General features: G+C 51.0%; 8 protein-coding genes across 8 annotated transcripts; 4 read left to right on the top strand and 4 right to left on the bottom strand.

The window, feature by feature from the left end:
* Nucleotides 1–41: 41 nt before the first annotated feature.
* Nucleotides 42–1,653, bottom strand: BU24DRAFT_493236 (uncharacterized protein). The gene is made up of 2 exons (XM_033533954.1): nt 1,203–1,653; nt 42–982 (listed from the first exon to the last, which is right to left on the bottom strand). Exons 1-2 carry the CDS (start codon nt 1,520–1,522, stop codon nt 382–384), a joined length of 921 nt encoding a protein of 306 aa, XP_033383033.1. The 5' UTR covers nt 1,523–1,653; the 3' UTR covers nt 42–381.
* Nucleotides 1,654–2,563: 910 nt separating this feature from the next.
* Nucleotides 2,564–4,021, bottom strand: BU24DRAFT_348422 (cyclin-domain-containing protein; the record flags this gene model as incomplete). Its single annotated transcript, XM_033523564.1, has 2 exons — nt 2,564–2,755; nt 2,810–4,021. 2 exons carry the CDS (start codon nt 4,019–4,021, stop codon nt 2,564–2,566), a joined length of 1,404 nt encoding a protein of 467 aa, XP_033383032.1.
* Nucleotides 4,022–4,295: 274 nt separating this feature from the next.
* BU24DRAFT_219575 (uncharacterized protein) lies at nt 4,296–5,114 on the bottom strand. The gene has a single exon (XM_033522037.1). It carries the CDS (start codon nt 4,945–4,947, stop codon nt 4,516–4,518), a length of 432 nt encoding a protein of 143 aa, XP_033383031.1. The 5' UTR covers nt 4,948–5,114; the 3' UTR covers nt 4,296–4,515.
* Nucleotides 5,115–6,111: 997 nt separating this feature from the next.
* BU24DRAFT_423590 (proteasome-domain-containing protein) lies at nt 6,112–7,496 on the bottom strand. The gene is made up of 5 exons (XM_033528292.1): nt 7,360–7,496; nt 7,264–7,309; nt 7,196–7,210; nt 6,864–7,139; nt 6,112–6,804 (listed from the first exon to the last, which is right to left on the bottom strand). The coding sequence occupies exons 1-5, from the start codon at nt 7,382–7,384 to the stop codon at nt 6,483–6,485; spliced, it is 684 nt and encodes a 227-aa protein (XP_033383030.1). The 5' UTR covers nt 7,385–7,496; the 3' UTR covers nt 6,112–6,482.
* Nucleotides 7,497–7,935: 439 nt separating this feature from the next.
* BU24DRAFT_463454 (BEM46 family protein-like protein) lies at nt 7,936–9,250 on the top strand (the record flags this gene model as incomplete). The annotated part of the gene is made up of 5 exons (XM_033532124.1): nt 7,936–8,039; nt 8,115–8,191; nt 8,391–8,823; nt 8,872–8,997; nt 9,094–9,250. The coding sequence occupies 5 exons, from the start codon at nt 7,936–7,938 to the stop codon at nt 9,248–9,250; spliced, it is 897 nt and encodes a 298-aa protein (XP_033383029.1).
* Nucleotides 9,251–11,147: 1,897 nt separating this feature from the next.
* Nucleotides 11,148–11,972, top strand: BU24DRAFT_423587 (uncharacterized protein). Its single transcript, XM_033528291.1, has one exon. The coding sequence runs from the start codon at nt 11,475–11,477 to the stop codon at nt 11,760–11,762; it is 288 nt and encodes a 95-aa protein (XP_033383028.1). The 5' UTR covers nt 11,148–11,474; the 3' UTR covers nt 11,763–11,972.
* A 1,736-nt stretch (nt 11,973–13,708) lies between these two features.
* On the top strand, nt 13,709–15,818 carry BU24DRAFT_347894 (uncharacterized protein; the record flags this gene model as incomplete). The annotated part of the gene is made up of 3 exons (XM_033523542.1): nt 13,709–14,555; nt 14,615–15,198; nt 15,246–15,818. The coding sequence occupies 3 exons, from the start codon at nt 13,709–13,711 to the stop codon at nt 15,816–15,818; spliced, it is 2,004 nt and encodes a 667-aa protein (XP_033383027.1).
* Nucleotides 15,819–17,174: 1,356 nt separating this feature from the next.
* Nucleotides 17,175–18,341, top strand: BU24DRAFT_451656 (uncharacterized protein; the record flags this gene model as incomplete). Its single annotated transcript, XM_033531132.1, has 3 exons — nt 17,175–17,367; nt 17,531–17,821; nt 17,958–18,341. 3 exons carry the CDS (start codon nt 17,175–17,177, stop codon nt 18,209–18,211), a joined length of 738 nt encoding a protein of 245 aa, XP_033383026.1. The 3' UTR covers nt 18,212–18,341.
* Nucleotides 18,342–19,404: the final 1,063 nt, after the last annotated feature.

Below are 19,404 nucleotides of genomic sequence, written 5' to 3'. Positions count from 1 at the left end.
TCTTTGCCGTTCTGGAGATATGGGTCTGGGCATGTCGTTGACATTTGCTCATCGAGCCTAGACAAGGGTCGAATTACAGGGGACCCGGGTTGGACGGATTCGATCCGTAGGCAGGGCTGAATTCGGGATCTTCTCTGGCTACGGTGTGGAGTTGAACTTGCATTGTACCCGTAGCCGAGTAGACAGAATACGAGCCGTTTACTCTATGGAGATATGTACCTACGTATGTACTACAATATTGCTCTTCTTTCCCTGGGCAGGGTATATGACTGAATATGTCCACACATACCTCGTATGTACACACATATCCACCACGTACATGTACATACATACACATACACCTCGTATGTACATTCACACACACATACGCTCACAAACACCTCACTGGCCAGCACCCTCTCTCATACTCTCCTCCCTTAACATCCGCGCATCCAGTCCTTCCTGATACCAACTCCAGATATTCAAACCAATCTTCACTCCCTCTTTCACCGGCAACCCCGCATGCCAGCTCTCCTTGTACCCCGAGCCATCACTCCTCAAGTTCTCCCAATAAACCGCATTCCCCTTAATCGCCTTAAACGTGACGCCCTCCCTCCTCTCTCCCTCCTCCCCTCCCTCTCCCTCACACTCCAAGAACCGACACCAACTCTCATCCCCCGGCATCTTCAACCGCGGGAAATTCGTGCCTCCGCCTGTACAGTTCGCCTCGAGGTACACCATGAACGACGAGACCCTCCCCGAGCTCGCCGTCGCCGTCGACCAGTCGTAGTGGTACGCATAGTGCCCGCTGGCCCGGTACCGCTGCGCCCACAGCTTCTCGACGAAGACGTGGGGCCGCCAGCCCTGGAAGCGGCGCGCGCGCTCCTCGATGCAGCGGACCACGTGGTCGCGGTCCAGACGCGCTTTCTCGGACTTGCGCACCGAGGCGTTGAGCGTTTCTTTGCCTTCGGTCCACACGGTTGAGGGGACGAAGTTGGGTTCGCTGTCTATATGTTAGTGTTCGTGTTCATAACATGAAGTTTTTCGGTTTTTTTTTTCCGCTGTGAAAGGAGAAGAGGAAAGTGAACAAAACATCGCTCTCATGGGCTCATGTATACATAGACATATATATATCTTCCCCCACCCCCAAACCACCCCCCAAATCCAAAAAAAAAACACCACATCCACAAAAACACACACGTGACATCCCATCATCAACTCACCTCATCTCAACCACATGCCCCGCCTCCTCCTCGCTCACGAACCCCTCGATATAAATAACGAGAGGCTCCCTCGCGAGCACATGCACGCGGTAGTCATGGTCCTCGCAGCGGAGGTCCGGGTCCGGAATCACGAGCGACTCGACCTTGTCGAGGGAGAATTGGCGGTTGCCCGGCGATGATGATGATGATCGGGGATTGGTGGTGCTGGTGGAGGACGATCCGCCGGAGAGGTGTGAGAGGAAAGGGGCGCCGGCGAGGATGTACCCGAGGAGTGCTATCACGGCGTACTGGACGACGGTGCCGAGGGAAGGGATGGCCATAGGGGGTCCGACCGAAAACCAATATATATCAACGAATGAATGTGCAGGGTCGGAAACAAAAAAAAGCAAAAAAAAAAACAAAACTAAATATGAGAAAGAAGAAAACACACACAAAGTACGGAGTATGTAATTGAGGCACGGCAGGAAGCCTAAGATGCCTTTTTTTTTTGCTTGTAGTTAATTCAATTTCTGGGTCTGTCTACGTCACGTGGGGTCGAATATTGCGGGTACGGTGTACGGTGTACCCCTGAAACTGGTCAGGCCGACTGGGGTGCCATACCTCGATGTATCACAATGAGCACGCTCATTCGATGAAATTGTATACCTTATCGTGGACCAAGACGTGCACGGTGTTACGAGTACAGTGCCCAGTACATAATCAGTATTCACCTCACTCAGAGTGCTAACCATGATTTTTGTCGTTATCGTGGAGTTGATTGATTAATTCGCAAAAGCCGTAGGATACCTTTCAGTACCTCTCTATGAACGCCGAACCCTACGCATCAATTAAGACGCAGAGACAAAAAAAGAAGTCGTCGAAAAGTCATGAACCATAGCGCCCGATAATCCCTTCCCTTCCTATCCCCTGCCCTCCCCTCCACTCCGCTGGCACTTGAAGCTGCCCACTAACCATCTACCGTTGAGTCCCAGAGACGTCCGCAAATAATAAAAAAGGCTGCCTCCCTGAATCCCGCGACTCAGCTATCCACCGACGATGCTACCAATTGACCCCTCTGGAGCCAAATGTGCAGGACTATCGGAGGAACAGAGAGAATATTCTATCCTCGTCATCTTCTAAATGACTCATCTAAAAAAGGTAACGTGGTTGAAGGTCCATTATTAGTTCTGGTGGTCCGCAAGGGAGCCGACCTGATTCATATCTGAAGGCCCAACCTGCTCCCTGAAGCGATCACCACTGCCCTCCTTCCCTAACTTGCTCTCTCTCCTTCCCTCTCTTCTCTCTCACGTACACACACACTCTCTCTTTAAGCTCGCAATGATGCCGCTTAGCATTAAGAATAATTTATTAGTGAGCGCAAATTATTGCCCGAGTTGGCTCTTTGCGCTATTCTGACGATCATGTTGTTCGGCGACGACCTCTCTAGCATAAAACTCGACCAGCATTGTGCCATATGCTTCCATCTCTTCCAGGGGCACTGAGAGGCGGAAGTCGTTAAGCAGAAGGAATTGTAGCTCCAAATGGTTTAATTCCACCAGCGGGAGTCCTCCAACCTATTGGATGTTAGTTATCCTGTTGTTTTAAAAGAACGTGGATGCAAGTATCACCTTTGCGTATCTGGAATTGGTGTAGAATACGTCCGAGAAAAACTTGCTAGCACAAGTTACTCCAGCAATCACTAGGCGGTGGATGTTGAAGCTGTCGACAACGAAAAAATGCGAAAGGTTGTATGGGTCGGATTCAAGGCTCGGCTCGATCTGTTGAGGTGGAGAGGGAGGTTGAGGCTCCTTTGCCATGGTTTCGGCTGGTCTGCCTAGAGAACCAGACGGAGGAGGCGTCGCGGCTTGCACTGGTGCAGTGGAGGAAGTCTGTGGCGTTGATGTGCTGCCCGTACCTGTGCTTGTGGCAGCAGGTGCGGTTCCAGAAGCACGTGCGTTAGCTCGCTCCAGAGATTGCTGGTTTGCCTGTCGAAGGCTTTGCATAGGCAGAGCGTTCACTCTCTCGGTCATTCTGTCGAAATATACCAGAAGACTTAAAAACACCTCGTAGGTGGTAGGGCAATATTTATGGATTCGGCTGAGGTAGCTGAGGATGGATATGCTAGGAACATTCTTGCCATGGAATGCCAGAACGCTGGTAGTCTGCTGGCTCAAGCCAGTGGCACCTTCTGGCGGCGGTATCTGGCGATGCAAATGCTCATGCTGTCGATCATTAGTGGTGGTAATCTTGGTCAACAAGCCAGCAACCATCTCGATAATGTCGGAGACAGGCATCTCGCTGATTTCGTACTGTGGGCCGACATCGTTCGGGTCTCTGCGCTGTCGTCGAGACAGGGATCGCGTCTGGGAGAATGGGCTGGATTCGTCGGTTGCGAAGCTTTGTATGTGCGAGAGGCTTTTGACTTTGATCCGTCGAGGAGATGCGGACCCGGTGGCTTCCAAGGGCGATCGCAGTGAACCTATAGGTGACTGTTGGGAAGATGATGTTGTGGATGATGGCACGGGTCGGGGTTGCGCGCCGGCAGGAGTCGGTTGCTGCGAATGCGGTCGAAAGTGCGGGCTCGGAGGTGCAGCTGGGACAGGCTGCTGTGAGGAAGAACCGTGAGGAGTGGGCTCAGGTCCGTTGTGTTGTTGCGTTCGCTGTCCTGGTGTTGAGCCCGGTGCGGGGCCTGGGTCGGACATCGGAGTGTCTGTCGGTGGCGCGATGCGTAAATTATGATCGCTGTTTACTTGCGGCGAAGGCCGGACGGCGGTATGGGGATTGTGTGCAGCGGGTGATTCTTGTGTCGATTGTGAATGCCCGCTGGTGCCGCCAAACATGGGGTTGTGAAAGTGGTGTCCACCAACGTCGGCGCTCAGTACGATCGATCCCATTACGCGATGATGCGCACACGCTTAAAGAAGAAGTCTGTATTGGTTCGTCGAGTCGCCGGGTCGTGGCGGAGAGAGAATCGAAGGAAGTCAAGAAGGATGATGTCGATGTGCAGGGGTGTGGGGAGGAGGGCGAGACAGATAGCGGCGCAGGTGCCCACGATAGGAGAGAGAGTGGAGATGCCGGGAGTAGACGCGAAGGAAAAAATATGCGCGTCCTCGGGTTGAGGAGAAGAAGGTGGAGAGGGGATGCGATTGAATCTGGGGTCGGAATAGAAACGGAGAGAGAGTAAGTGTGAGAATGAGAGATGGAGAGAGAGAGAGACGGAGTGGAAGAGCAGTCGGGAGAAGGAGGCGGTGGTGACGATGATGCTGTTGTTGTGTTGGCGTATGATGGATGGATGCAGTGCGGTGCAGGTTTGTCCGCCGATAAGAGACAGCGGTCACGGAATCAGGGTCGTGCCGTACCAAGGAGAGTGGTGGATGTATGCCAGCGTGGTTGGGCCAGCCAGGGAGCCTCTACTGGCGATGTTTAGTTGTACCGTGACCAAAATGAATTGGACGGTGAGGAGGTGAGGGGGATAGGGAAAAGAGAGTGTTGAGGGAGAGGTGTGAGGTGTGGTGTGGTTTGTGTAAGAGGAGGAGAAGAGTGGGTTGAACTGGCGGAGGGAGAGAGAGGAGGATGTTTGGGTCCGTGGGCGGAGGAGAGGTACGTACCCAGTGGGAGCAGTGGGATTGGATTGGACGGGATCAACGAGGAGGACCAGGACGAGGCGGCGAGGCGTGGGTAAGTGGCAGGTGGGTAGGCGTGGAAGGTACAGGTACCTCATAGGGAGGTGGGCAGTGGTGGGCAGGGCAGGTACTCGGTGGACCATTCACACAGTACACAGTAACCACCACAGGATGTATGTACCAGTACCTACTCTCTAGGTCACCTTAGTGGGAGGATTCGACCGCCTCTCGTTCGTCATAAAAATGGCGCTTTTCGGGGCCACCCTGTTCCATCCGATCCACCAACCCTTCCTCAGAATACAAACATTAATGCATACAACAACAATGATGATGTTACTCTAACATTGTGAAACATAAATAGAAAGATAAACACCTACATCATACATTAGGTATCTAGGACAATCTCTCGAGTACAAAGACAAAACAAAAAAAAAAGATAGACAGCAGGAGAAACCCCTCATCTGAGAGCCAATCAATGACCTTATCTCAACGCCTCTCATCATCCCCCATCACGGATCGATCGAGGAAGGTAAGCCATTGAAAGATCAACTACAAGTCTACAAAGTCATGATTAGTTACAGACTTACGGCGTATAACAAACACAACCATAATAATTAGTAGCAGTACTACTACTACATTCTCGTTCTCATTTTCATAGACCCTCATAAACTCCCTTCATCTTGTCCACCTTCATCAACATCCATCATCGTCCCATCCATTCCCCTTTCCCCACCAGCAAAGGTCTGGCCACCCGAATCGTCCAAACTAGCAACCAACTCAACGACCCCTCCAGCCGCAGCGAGCGACCGCGCCAGAAAAGCAAAAGCGAAAAGCAGTTAAAGCAAGACAGACAAGGCCCACTGCAGTCTAGTCTGTCTGGCTGGCTCGTCGCAGTTGTGGTAATGTAATAATTGTTGAAGAGACCATCTGGGCCAATGTCGGATCCTCATTGGTCGGCCGTTCATCCCACTTCGCGGGCATCAGAGAAAAAGTCCCTTTGCTAGACCCCATTCGAACCCGGTTTCCAATTGTTGTGTACTAACGTTGATGGATGCAGGGCTATGTAGCTGCTTAGGTACTGTACTTGTTTAATGGCATGCTGTTGCAAGGTAGTACATATGCCTCGTATCTGCCTTTGCTTGTTCCCATGCTTCGAAAGGTACATATTGATACTTGCATTCGAGCTCAAGGGATTACTACTCGTTGCACTGACTGGGGACAATACTTCTTACATACTACGACTCACTACTGGTAGAACCACACTACTCCGTCGAGTCCGTTCTTTACGGACCATACGTAAGCTCCTGGATTCAATAATGTGGGTAAGCGTGGGTAGTAGAACGTGGGTTGCCAGATCTGGCTCGGATCATCATCATTGCCAATTGGTCACTTGCTTCTCCTTCCACCGTGCCTCACTTTGCATATCCCGGTTCTCTCCCACTCTCCCACTCTTCCTCTTGCTGGATCTTGGGACCTTGGATCGTGGGGTGTTGAAATCTTGGAACCTCATGTAATATGTTCTTCATCATTCATGCTACATGAGACCTGACCGTGCGACTGCCCTCTATTTTCGGTAGTTGTCGCGGTCACGATACTGCACCTCAACTGTGTGAAGGCAGTTCCACTGGCCATCTTCTAACCTCCCATAAAGTCTCCCCTCTCTCTACCCATTCCGCTCCTACTGCCTTCCCGGACCTTGGTAGTCCTGGTCAGGCAAGTACAAATGCCTTTGTGCCCCTCGAGCCGTAAGTACCACCATGCGAATCACACCACCAGAGCTTCCATCCCACTTGATGGCCTCCTGCAGAGCGCCCCGGACAAACTTGATGCCCTCCGCCTCATCCATGTCCTCCCTCCAGTTCGCGTCACAGTAGCCGTAGATGTATGTTGATCCGGAACCGCCGATCGCGTACGCCTGCTTGTGGAGGGATCCGCCCAGCGGGATTGAGTAAACCTGTCCACCGTGTCGGTGATCGTAGCCTGCAATGATCATGCCCGCCCTGTAGATATGCAATCAGCAACCGTCTTCGGACAGAAACAGCGAGTCGAGGGAACCTACGAGAGCTGGTCCTTGTTCGAATAGCACAGCTCCTGGAATATGGCTGCTGCGGTCTGCGTCGTCGGCGCCTCGTCGTTTGCGATGCCGTACATGCCGAGATGGTACTGGACGATGTCGGCCACGGCCTGGGTGTCCGCCGCAGAGCCTGAGCGACAGCACCAGATTGTGTCGTGCACTTGTGTGAGTTTGTCCGTCACTCGGTTCGCAATGTATGCGCCCGTGGTCGTTCTACTGTCTGCGCCTAATATCACACCATCTTTGAAGTTGATTGCCATGCTGTTTCGAGACGTTAGAGGGAATGGGGAGGGTGGCCAGCCACGCGGGAGACTGACATTGACGTTCCTAGACTGTTGGGTTCGGTCAGTGATGTGTTGGCTCGGAGGGAAAGACGCAAACTCACTTCACTTCGCCCTTCTTCAAATGGTTCATGTCGATATGGATGCCATCTGCCGCAAGTCAGCTTCGAGCTTCGCTATAGCTCTTGACCGTCGATTACCTTCTCCAAGCATTCCGGTCGCCATATTGCACGCTAATAGGAAGTGATGATAGCCTTGAAGTAGTTCGTAGAAAGGTTGTAGAGGCTCTGTTCGTTTGGATAGGAGTCGTGAGGATGTGTTGTAGAGCTTCTTAGAGGTTGTGTTGATCCAAGTGATGTTGCTAGGCAAACGGAGCTACGACGATGCCTGTGGATATTTCTTGGCAGCGAGCATGGCACGTGACTGAATGGCCAAATTGCTCCTATGCTCAAACACAGTGCAATTAGAGGTATCGGTCTATCATATTAAATCGCAAGCTACACCAGATAGTGTCGGAAGGCATGTAAAGTCTTTAGGATAAAGCCATTGCTGGCCTCAGTCCATTATGTTCCTATCTATCCCTTCCCCGCAGTTCTGCACCATTGAGCGAACTCGCCAACCGTACAAGCTCCAGGCGATAGTAGCTAACCTCCGACCTCACCCAAGACATCTATCTGCTCTCCCCTGTAGCACTGCGACCTCGCGTCGACCCGGCGTGTATATACGGCTCTGCCCTCTAGTCTCTCTTTACATGCGCAGGATATCACCGTAGCATCATGGGGTCCGCTCTCCAGTCATTCATGTCCTACCTGCGACTCCCTGTTCTCGTCTCCTCTGGCGTTGCGGCGGTCCTGAGCGGTCTTTTGTACTTCAAGCAAAAGTGAGAGGTTACCTGCGAAGTCCGAGTGGACTATACTTCCTGGATGTAAAAACTTGCTGACTCTTTCTTATCAAGTGAAATCATATATCCAAGGAATTTCCCTCCCGATGCGAGGACAAATGTTCCCAAACCGTCGCAATTCGGTATTTCAGGTACGCATGCGTTCTCGAGCGACTGTGGCTGTTTGGATGCCACTGCGCGGACTACGTTCGAAACCGGACGGTGGAAGTTCAATCGAGGCGGATGACTGTGATGGATGTCTTAGATGTCCCACGACTTTCCCATGACAACCACGCGCGGAAGAGACATCACCTTACCGGAGAACGGATACTGATTCCGAGACACTTCTAGATTTCGAAGACCTGATGATACCAACCCCCGACGGCGAGACCCTAAACGCTTTCTTCCTCCGCGCGAACAAACAGCATGCACGTAACATAACGATATTAATGTTTCACGGCAACGCAGGGAACATTGGATACCGGCTGCCCATCGCCAAGATTTTGCAGGATGATATAGGTTGCAACGTTCTCATGCTTCAGTACCGTGGGTATGGTCTGTCTACGGGAACACCAAGTGAGAAGGGTCTCATGATCGATGCGCAGACTGGGCTGGACTATGTGAAGAATAGGACTGAACTGAGACGCACACGGATTGTGCTGTATGGTCAAAGCATTGGTGGAGCAGTGGCAATTGGGTTAGCAGCAAAGAACCTACAGCAGGGTGTCATTTCGGGGATAATATTGGAGAATACTTTCACTTCTTTACGGAAACTTATTCCGACGTAAGTATTGCTTAGACGTAGGGGGAGCATAACTGACACGGCATGCAGAGCATTCCCACCGGCGAAATACCTCGCACCTCTCTGTCATCAAGTGTGGCCGAGCGAAGATGTGTTGCCACGAATAACCAAAGTGCCGGTACTATTTTTGAGTGGTTTGAAGGATGAGATCGTACCGTGAGTAACACATCTTCATTCCCTGTCCTGAGTTGGATAACCAGCTTGGTAGAAGCAGATACTTAGAAACTTGAAATCGATACTAAAAGCATGTAGTGCATCGCACATGGCCAAGCTGTACAAGGTGTGCCGATCGCAGATCAAGGTCTGGAGAGAACTCCCGAACGGTACGCACAACGACACTGTCGCAGAGCCTGGGTATTTCACATATATCATGGACTTTCTCTCCGAGCATATCGCGAATGAGGATTGATGTACGAAGACCATTTCGGTACTGCGGTTCCAGACAACGTATACGTACGTGTGGCTTTCGAAGACATTCGAATGGCAAGATTTTGGGTTTGCCTTAGTAACCTGAACCTGAGAAATAGTTACGCTGCTTACCATCGGGTTGGTTGATTGGGTATGTTTGACCATGGTAGGAGAACCGGCGGACAAAGCGCTGTAGTTTCTGATCCTGCGATGAATTCTTTTGCGCAGCTCAGCTCAGCTCAGCGTTACTGTAAGGCAAGGTCTTTAGAACTGGCAAATGCTCGATAGTCGAGTGAGACATTACAAGGATATGTCAGGGAGGTGTATTATATGGAATGTGGCAACCTGCGGTTGATATCCAAAGTTATGGAATGCAAGTCGACAACGCAAAAGCCCCATCAAGACATTTCGAATAATATGAAATGGTGTTCTTCGTTCAAGTGAGCTTTGGCGTACGAAGTAGGTACGGAGAGTAACAGAGACACTTGACAATCGGCATATTCCTAAAGTAAGCGTCGTTTTACAGCACATCAATGCCTTGATGGTCAAGATAACCCAGGGAGTGAGAAACGATGTTTGATGTAATACACGAACACTCTCTTCGGGAAATGCCACAAACTTGCATGTCATATGCAGGACTCCGTATTCGATGACGAGGAGGCTAGGGATCGCCAGGGGGATCTGACCCAATTCCCAGGTGTTTCAAGTTCACAAATGACGCAAACCGATGTCAGGATCGTTGCGGTGAAAGCGATAGAGCCCTACGTGCCTTGTGCTCCCCCATGATCCCTACCCCTCAGGGTTTGGGACGATACAGCCACAACCAGATAGACACAATGTGGCAAAAAAAAACCCTGATGCGGAGCAGCTTCCCGTCCAATGGCATACGTTGATAATGCTCCGAGGAGGTGTTAACGGTAATTGGGAATTGAAGACCCTGGTGTTGAAGCAACAAGGGCAATCGCAGTCAGACTCACCAAAAACGGCTCCCATGGAATTGTCTTGTTATTGCTGTGGCAAAAGACGGGCTGAAATGAGGGATGGAGTCGTAGTCGTGGCCTAGATCGACACGCGAGCAAAGCAAAGTGGTACATCGTTAGCTGTAGCGGCGGTCGAATGCACGCGACCACTTCTGTCTAAAGTCAATGAGGTGGAGGCTGGGCTGGACGGGCTGCATGTTTTGGAGCTGAGCTGAGGAATCGGATGCTCTGGAGTGGCGCCCTGCACCTATCTACACAGCACCCACGGAGTACTCCCGTAGAATTGAAAGACTCGGATCGGAAGTAGACCCTGGCCGAGAGTAGATAGGATAGGCTTCTTAGTGGTACGATCAGGACAAATAGAGGACCCTCATTATTCAGTTGACATGTGGTTGCATATGCAAGTGCTCCGTTCCGTACATGTCATATGTAGTAGTGGAACTCGTGGGAATCGTTCTGCACCACCACAGGTAATAGATACGAGTAATAGCGTATGCCTAAAGCGTCTGTAGTTCACGGCAAAAAGTACAAAACGGAACAGAGGAGCAATTTTGGAGGTGTGGAGTTGAGTGGAGTTTGGGAGTTGGAGTTGGAGTTGGAGTGGATCGTAGTGTAGGTACCGTGCCTTGTAGGAGTGAATGAATGGATGAATGATTTCATGGTGGGTCGGGACGGAAGTTGAGTGGTGCAAGAGCGCGCGTACTGCCAGGCGCCCTACCGCGCTTTCCAACGTTGAAAAAGGTTTTGAGGTGTGACTAATCTGGAAGTGGCTTGGTAAGGGCTAAACGCAACGATTACGTCAGGGGCTTGAAAGCTTGAGCGCCGTGATGGGGAAAAATCGAATGGCATGGAAAGAATCATGCACAATTCGAAGAAATGCCCTGCTTTTCCTGCTTTTCCACCACCTCCCGCCCACCCCCTCCCTCGCACCAACCAGCCAACATCCCGCTAACCTTGTGCTCAACATCCACCGTCCACCAGCCCACTCCCAAAACTCACCGTCCACACGACTCAGGCACTCAGACCAGCCCTGACCGGCCGGGCCCCCAGTCCGCCTGTCTCCTCCCTCGTGTGGTGTCATGCCGTGCCCCATATTCTTCTGTCTGAGGCTGCCTGCAGTCATCAGGACCCCCTTCGCAGATGGCTACATTGGGTTGAGTTGGGCAGGATAGAACGTCGCAGACGAGCGAGAGGTGGACGGGAAAGAGAGAGCGAGAGAGATTGAAAGAGACAGGCCAGGGTTCCATGCATCGCCTGGCGCCGCTGCTCCAGATTCCCTGGTTTACCCTTTCGACAACGGGAGGGCTGCGGATGCGCTCGCTACGAGACCCTCGAAAGACCCTTCATCTGTCTAAGATCTTCGCGTCGTTGGATCTGCTGCGGCTGTGCTGTCGATCCCTCTCCCTCTCCAAAGAGAATGAGGCGGTCAGGCCGAAGCTGTGGCAAAGGTCTGTTGCCATGATCAGCCATTGGTGGAACGATTACCGAACTGTCCTGAAGGGAGCCAAACGACTGTTGATTCCTACCTCTTGAACCAAACCACACACGAACCCGATAGCACTCGCCGAGGATTGCCTAGCAAACCTCTCCACTTACAACCTTTGCATCTAGCTCTGTTTAGCAGCACCTGGCTCCTTGCAATCAGCGTTCGGCAAGCATGTGGGTTTTCCCTCTCTGCTCAATGCCCCCTCGGCTTTTATTTGCGCCAATTAATATTGCTTTGTGATGGTCCACGCAACGACAAAGTGCCCGCCCCGGTTCGAACAACATGTGGCGTTGACCAAGTTGCTTTTCGACATCCTACTCAAGTCAAGTCGTTGCCCGTTCGGCACTGCACACTAGTTACAGCGTGCTGTTGCCGTCATTCCATGCCTGGACGGTAGCCCAGCAATCCCGCTTCATGCCTTACCGGGTGTGGTCGCTGCATCGTCTGCTCGCTCTTGTCCAATGATGTTTCCAACTAATCTGTGCCCACCACCAATCAATTATTGTAGACCGTTCCTCTGGCATAGTTCGCCTCCCATGACCACAGTAGCCATTCCATTATCTCCTTAGTACAGCGAGATAGACGGCCACGCGGCGCCTTGCAACGGCACCCCTGGGTGGGCGCATCTAGGGAAATACCTAGAGCTTCATTTTGGGTGGAGTTCGTGCATGCCCCCGTCCTCTCCACCTCGCCCTGCACTCCGGCCTGATTGGCCGGCTCCTCTCGCTGGCATTGGAGATTTTGCTCGGGCGGATAGTCTTCTTGGGATTACTTCATGACTTTTGACTAACGCTCAAGAATTAAACCGTTTGCTGGGAAACACCCGGAACAGAAACGTGTTCCTACCTTTTTGTCCATAGCTTCCCCAATAGCTTATGGCCCATGGCTTGTTGTTCTTTGGTTCCTACCTGTCTCCTCTCATCCCAATTCACTGCCTGCGCTTGGCTTCACTAGTACCTGCACCCAGCAGAGGAACCTTGTGCAGCCTGTCTTGTCTTTACCCCCAATCCCACTTCTCTCCATCATATACTCCCTCCGGCCCCTTATCCCACTTAGTGTATCTCCTCCAACATCAATTTTAGCTCTTCGGTAGGGCCATAACCTATTGAGCTAAAAAGAAGGAAGGGTCCGCTAAGCTTTGCATAGACCGTCAGGATCAGCAGCGGCTGGCCCATCAAAAGTCTAGAAACGGGGTCTTACTCGCCACACTTTGTTCCATTGCACTCAACCCTCATACGACCACTACACCCTTGGGCTACTTCTTATTTCAGTACACACAGAACTCACCCTTGAAGTCATAAGCCCCAAGGCCCGCCTATTCTCACTTCCGGAGATCAATTCGCCTCCAGAGCATCGGTTCGGCCCTGTCTGCCCCACAGCCATTTCAACAGCCACAGCCCAGTGCTCTAGGCCAATCAGACCACACCGTTCCTCTCAGTAGGAGGCAATTGAGGCAGAGACCCGTGTAAAAACCTCGTGCGGCATCCCCGCTGCTCGTTCGGTCCTCCCTGTGTCTTCGAGCTTTCTCTCGCCTCTCCAGCCTCTAAGAGTCCGGGCCGTATACGCTTTTCCAATTCCATCTTCGCTGCCGTTGCGCTGTCAATTCCCATAAGGCGTAAAGGTAGCTCTTCTGCCACCTGACTGGCTACGCAATACTGAACGCATATTCGTCCCGCTCGAAGCGAGCACTTTCGTCCAGGAGGTATATCGACCAGTGCTGACAATCTTCTCCCATCTTGTCTCCAGTTCCTCGACGCTTCTTTTTTTACACACAACACCATACTTCCTTTTCCCTCATTGGCATATCGCTCGAGACACCCCTTTCACTGCAGCACATCACCTTCGGTAATCTATCTATCCGGCTTGCCACTTCGTCTATCAATTGTTTCAATATAGGAACAGGTACGTATTTACATTTACTTTGGATTTAGGTCGGAGTCGTGTATCTCGTTTCTCCTGTAGACCCTATTTCTGTCGTCAAATATGGGCTGACATGGCATTCGTTTGGGTACAGCAGTGGATCGCTCTTCCCGTCGTTATCGAAGACCAAATGGGCGACGTACCTCCAGGCACTGGTCCGCCAACTCTGGACGCATCGGCAACTGGCCTTGCCCATGATGAACACCAGATTCCATCGTTCAAATCATCTACCAGCAATGTCCCCTTTCAGTCCCAACTTAGCACACTCCCCCAAGGGCAGGCACGCCCAGACCTTCGCTCACCTACACACTTAACAGGTTCGCACTACCGCTCACAAGAGCTCGGCGCATCGCCGCTCAACATGGGCCCGATGGTTGGCGCTCTTCCAGAATATTCATCTGTCGATTCCAATCAAGCGATGCTCGTACAACAAGCCCAAAGGCCGTTGTCGGGGGCTTCAACTTCTGCACTCGTTTATCAGCTCGGTCAGAACCTACAAATGCCGAATCACCCCGCTAGCAGCATGCAACAACAAATGTCGTACGGGTCTGGATTTGCGCCTGGCCAGTATCAGCATGGCTTCGTGCCCGCACAAAACCAACAGCATCCATCCTTCAATCCATACCAGGCGGCACAGCGACCTTTGCATTACCCGAACGTCCAACCCTCACAATATCTTTACTACCCCTCGCCCTACGGTCATTCAGGCCAATTCCCACAAGGATATCCACAGCAAGCCGTCCAGGCCCAGACCATGTACGGTAGACGGCCGAGCTTAAACAATCCCCAGATGCAAATGATGGGCCAGGCCGCAGAATTGAGTCCACAGGATGGTAATTTCGGCCACGGTAACCGAATGATGCACGGGGGATTGCATGCAGAGCATGGTTCAGTGGGCATTGGATCTCTTGGTACGGGAGGTAAGATTCAGCTATAGGAGCTTAGAGACTGCAACAATGTCATTAACAGCACTCACTAGGCATGAACCGATCTGGACCTGTCAGCTCGATCCCTCGAGGACCGCCGCGGAAGCCCAAACAATCTGGACACGCTCTTTGGGTCGGAAATTTGCCCCCGGGCACCACAGTGATCGCACTCAAGGACCATTTCTCGCGAGATGCTACAAAAGAGATAGAGAGTCTTTTTCTCATTTCTAAAAGCAACTGTGCGTTCGTGAATTATCGCACAGAAGCTTCATGTACAGCAGCTATGCATCGTTTCCACGATTCGCGTTTCAATGGCGTGCGACTGGTATGTCGTTTGCGCCGAAGCTCTACAGCAGCGTCCGGAGTACCGACGGGTCCGTCCGCTATGGTAGGGAGTGTGTCTACTACTACTCCTCCGCCAGCGTCACCCCAGGCTACCGAAAGTGACGAGCCACAAACCGAAAATGCTGCTGAGCCAGTCACACAGGAGGGCGAGACAGGAAAACAAGCACCCGCAGCTTCTGAAAAGTACTTCATTGTCAAGAGTCTCACTTTGCAAGATCTGGAACTCAGTGTTCGGAACGGAATCTGGGCAACACAATCGCACAATGAGGATGTGCTCAACAAGGCTTATCAGGTATGTGAGGTACGGTTGTGGATTTATATTCGCTAACTAGCATAAAGACCGCAGAAAACGTCTATCTCATTTTCTCAGCAAACAAGTCCGGTGAATACTTTGGATACGCCCGGATGTCGTCGCCAATCCTCGAAGAAGCCAAAGACCTCATTACCCCAACCCCAAAACCCGAAGTCGTTGACACAACCGACGTGCCAAAATCAATCCCAACACCAGCTACCGAATTCGCACCCAAAGGCAGGATCATCGATGATTCGGCGCGAGGAACAATCTTCTGGGAGGCGGAACTGGAGGAGGAGGAGGAAGAGACGCAAAGTAGTGAACAACAGCAACTTCAAATACCTGAAAGTGATGCTTCTGTGGTTGCGCAAAGCTGGGGAAAGCCGTTCAAGATTGAATGGATCTCAACGAATCGGCTACCGTTTTACCGCACCCGCGGCCTTCGCAATCCTTGGAATGCCAACAGAGAAGTCAAGATTGCGAGGGATGGCACTGAGCTCGAGACAAGTGTTGGGGAACGCTTGATCCAGATGTTTCACCGCATTGGTCCACCAAGTGCAGCGGGCCCTTCGATGATACAGGCGGCTCAACTTGGTCCAGCTCAGATGCGCCCCTTCTAAGGGGAGAATAGTACGGCGGCTTCAGGAGCCGTTATAAGTCCTTTCATTTTCTTCTTCCTCTTCTTATTCTTTCAGCCCTAATTTTCGAATAATAGTCCTCGTCACATCATCAACAGGGCGTGGTTTCTCGTCCTGCTGGTCAGGTCTATGCGGCTTTTGTTCAATGGTCGAGACGAACTTCGATGAAGAAACGATTATGACGGATCACACAGGAGTCGATATTTGTACGCGAACGTCCGGCATGATCGCAGTACGCCATCATCTTCTTGGTGGCGTGTCATCAATATTCTGGATTTCTCACTTCACATTCCCTTCTATCACGATGTAATATATTGAGGCATGGCCGGTTTTGGTTGGAAGCGATTCATGCATAGCATGTATAACAATAATAATCGCATTTGAATTTATTTTTCAATAATGTTTCAAGGCAAGATGTGTGGAGTTTAAACTGAATGGCAACCAGAATTCTACAGTTGTTGGCTAGAGAGAAATGTCGCATGGAGCGGCAAAGCGAAGCGGTCCGGCATTGGAGGGGAGGGGAAGAAAAAATGCGAAAGAACAGATTGCGATGTTCCTTCGCATGCGTAATTCCCTCCAAGATCCACAGGCCCACTTGGTCGAAGACTTGAATCGAGTACATTTTACTTGGCAGATGCCGCCATTCTCAGTCAAGTGTCCGTGTAACTCTCTCCACCCGAACTTGACGCCAGACTCCCAGTCAGCACCCTACTGCAGATATACACCCGACTCACCTCGAAGTACCTACATACTCGCAGCTCACAATGACAACCAACAAAAATACTCTAACGACACCGTCTCTTGTCGAGACTGATCAATTGAAACCAGTAAAGACTATCGTGTAGATACATACGACGAAACGTATAAAAGCCAACGCCCAATTTCTTCCATGGAACCAGTCATACGAGGGCACGGCACCCTCCACGTGTGCCGAATTCTTCCTATCCACTCGCTTCATCCTAAGTCATCACGTTTAATATCTGCCGCATGGTTGAATGAGCTCTTATATATCTCACAACCTTGTCGCCTCAGAGCCGCATAGTTAACACAAGGCTTCTACAACCCCACGAGTCTTCCCTGAAGCGTCGCCCATGATGAAACTCGAACATTGACGATCATATTGGTGACTAATTAAGTATCTTCGCTTCGGATCACTCGATCAGATTATGCTGTGTTCTGTCGCACTTCAGCCATACTGAAAGCCCGAGCGAATTACCACACCAATTGACCAGCGACTGGCTAGTCTCCGCTACGGTGCAGCAGCTGACAGGTTCAGAGTTGGAAGCGCACTGCATACACGCCGCTGGCTTCTTGTGCTTCCAACTATCGGTAACTATCATGCATCTCGTCAGGGCGGGGTCCCTGCTTGTTAACTGTGGTCATGGTGATACTGACATGACCCTAGCGTGGGCGAATAGTCTAGACCTCGACCAGCTGGCTGTCGAGGACGAGGTTAATTCGCATGTCTACGTCAATATAGTTACTCCCCAAACATATAGTCACGGAGTCCTCCGTACTCGAAATTACAGTGGTACACAGGATATGTTGCAGCAATTAAAATACGAACAATCTGAGCCTATGGCGCCTCGCCCATCTCAGACGCTAGAGGCATATCAGCAGGATCTCCGTTGACTGTTCCTTCCACGAGAACATGAATGTTGTAAACTTGGAATCTGCGTTTGTTTTCTCAATAGGCAAATACAATTTGCCCTTTGCGCACGCTGCCCCCAAATTGCATGTACAGGGATCGGTGCTCCACGGACCACGGCTAGTCCAGCAGTTCCCCGGGCACGAGAGCATGATTCAGCTACTAGCATATAAGCTACCAGCAACGGGGAGAAAAATTGCTGCTTGTGGAGAACTGTGGCGGTGCAATCACTTGTCCTCGCACGTATCCTACCGACTTAAGTATCGGTACCATCGACAAGAAATCAGTCGGACCGGCCATCGGCGGCAAAAAGAGGGACGATCAGGTCAGAACGAAGGTCTGCACCAATTTAGTGAACCCTCTCGTAATGTAGCGCGCAAGAGCCATGTCCCTTCCCGGACCCTTTTACGGGGATGGAGCCTGTAGTAAAGTGTGCATCTTTGTGGAGAAAGATGACACTACCCACCGCCTAGTTGGCCTTCGGAATGCATTCGATACTGTCCTCCTAATAACTGCAAACGGGATGACGGATAGTCTACTCATGCACGACTTCTGGTTCGCAATAGATACCACGTTTCGCTCGGCGTCAGGGTCTTCTCCTGGTGTCGAGATGCTGTCGGTTTCCAACCAGGGTCCTGTTCTGCCCCCAAGCCAGTTCGACCGAACCCAGACCGAGCAAGCCTCCGAACAAAACTTGAGAGATGTGGCTGCCGAAGCCGTGCCGTAGCAGTTGATCACGTCTTCTCAATTAGTGGGTGATGTTCACGCTGTCGCTGTTCAATTGCAACTCTTCATCAGGGTATGTCGCCCGTTATTCTATTTGGGGATATATCTACACTCGGTCACCATTGATCAGCCTCAAAACCTATTCATCAGAAACGTCATCATCATCATACCGTAGTCTCGGTCGCATATGTCGATCACTTTGACTCGGCCAAGATACATCACCAAACGGTGGTTCTTATCACTTGCAATACTGGGGCTTGGATATTCTCGCCATCCATCTTACCAATTCCACATTTCATCAGCGCCCTTAGAGGAACACAAAAATAATACCACCGAGACTCGCCACATCACTCTAATTCAGTTATGATGAGCAGCCTCAATACTTTTAACACATATCTCCGTCTGATAAACTTCGGTCATCCACAGAACAATCTGACCCAAAAAAGGAAGAAAAAAACCTTAAGCCATTCTCCACAAACGCACCGATTTCAACGGACATGTTCCGCGCTCTTCCTCTGCCTCTGCGATTATAATTATTAATTTTATGAAATACCGACTCACAATGCCGTGGATACTCCAATTCTCCAATTCTCCACATATTTATTAATTTATTTCGACAGGAAAATTTTGGTTATTGGGATCTAGATTCCTGGTCGTGTTACGCGCTTCACGGACCGAGATCTTCGCCATCCCGAATGAATAGGTAATCGTATATCCAGTGAATGTCACATTACTCGGGATTATTTTTCCTTTCCACTTCATCCACATCTCGCCTCTTCGATTGACCAGAATGGGAATTCATGACCGAAGTCCAGGCCGTTCGCGAGACACAGCATTGTGGTAAGGAACTACGGCTTCCAAGTGGCGCTCACAACTATCTCCCTTGCACCCACGTGTGTTCGAACATGGCCGTTTCGCGCAATCGTGAAAAATCATGCGACGATTTCTAAACAAACAGTCGTTGATCCTCGCGATTGCCACCCGCCGCTGCAGGGAAAAATCATGCGGCTCACGCGTGGGATATAATATTCTAGATTTGATGTGTGGCTATGCGGTCTTTATCATGTTGAGAACATGGGTGGGAATGTGACTTCGAAATATGTGAATCGCCAGCCAAGTACTTGATATGCTGCACTTTTCCACGCGCACATACGTGGAGTGCAGATATCACGTCTGTACCTCTCAAATAATACT

Source organism: Aaosphaeria arxii, assembly GCF_010015735.1.
Source record: "Aaosphaeria arxii CBS 175.79 unplaced genomic scaffold BU24scaffold_5, whole genome shotgun sequence".
NCBI classification, from domain to species: Eukaryota; Fungi; Ascomycota; class Dothideomycetes; order Pleosporales; genus Aaosphaeria; species Aaosphaeria arxii.
The sequence above is the reverse complement of the archived record's forward strand: the minus strand, read 5'-3'. Positions and strand labels throughout refer to the sequence as shown.

What these genes read in the sequence shown, in the direction of transcription:
- BU24DRAFT_423587 (XM_033528291.1), top strand. Translation starts at nt 11,475, where the DNA reads ATGCATCGCCTGGCGCCGCTGCTCCAGATTCCCTGGTTTACCCTTTCG.
- BU24DRAFT_219575 (XM_033522037.1), bottom strand. Translation starts at nt 4,947, where the DNA reads ATGGTCCACCGAGTACCTGCCCTGCCCACCACTGCCCACCTCCCTATG.
- BU24DRAFT_423590 (XM_033528292.1), bottom strand. Translation starts at nt 7,384, where the DNA reads ATGGCGACCGGAATGCTTGGAGAAG. An exon ending in GACCGGAATGCTTGGAGAAG is followed by an intron (nt 7,310 to 7,359) that starts GTAATCGACGGT and finishes GACTTGCGGCAG; the next exon opens with ATGGCATCCATATCGACATG. An exon ending in TCGAACAAGGACCAGCTCTC is followed by an intron (nt 6,805 to 6,863) that starts GTAGGTTCCCTC and finishes GCATATCTACAG; the next exon opens with GGCGGGCATGATCATTGCAG.
- BU24DRAFT_493236 (XM_033533954.1), bottom strand. Translation starts at nt 1,522, where the DNA reads ATGGCCATCCCTTCCCTCGGCACCGTCGTCCAGTACGCCGTGATAGCA. An exon ending in GGGCATGTGGTTGAGATGAG is followed by an intron (nt 983 to 1,202) that starts GTGAGTTGATGA and finishes ACATATAGACAG; the next exon opens with CGAACCCAACTTCGTCCCCT.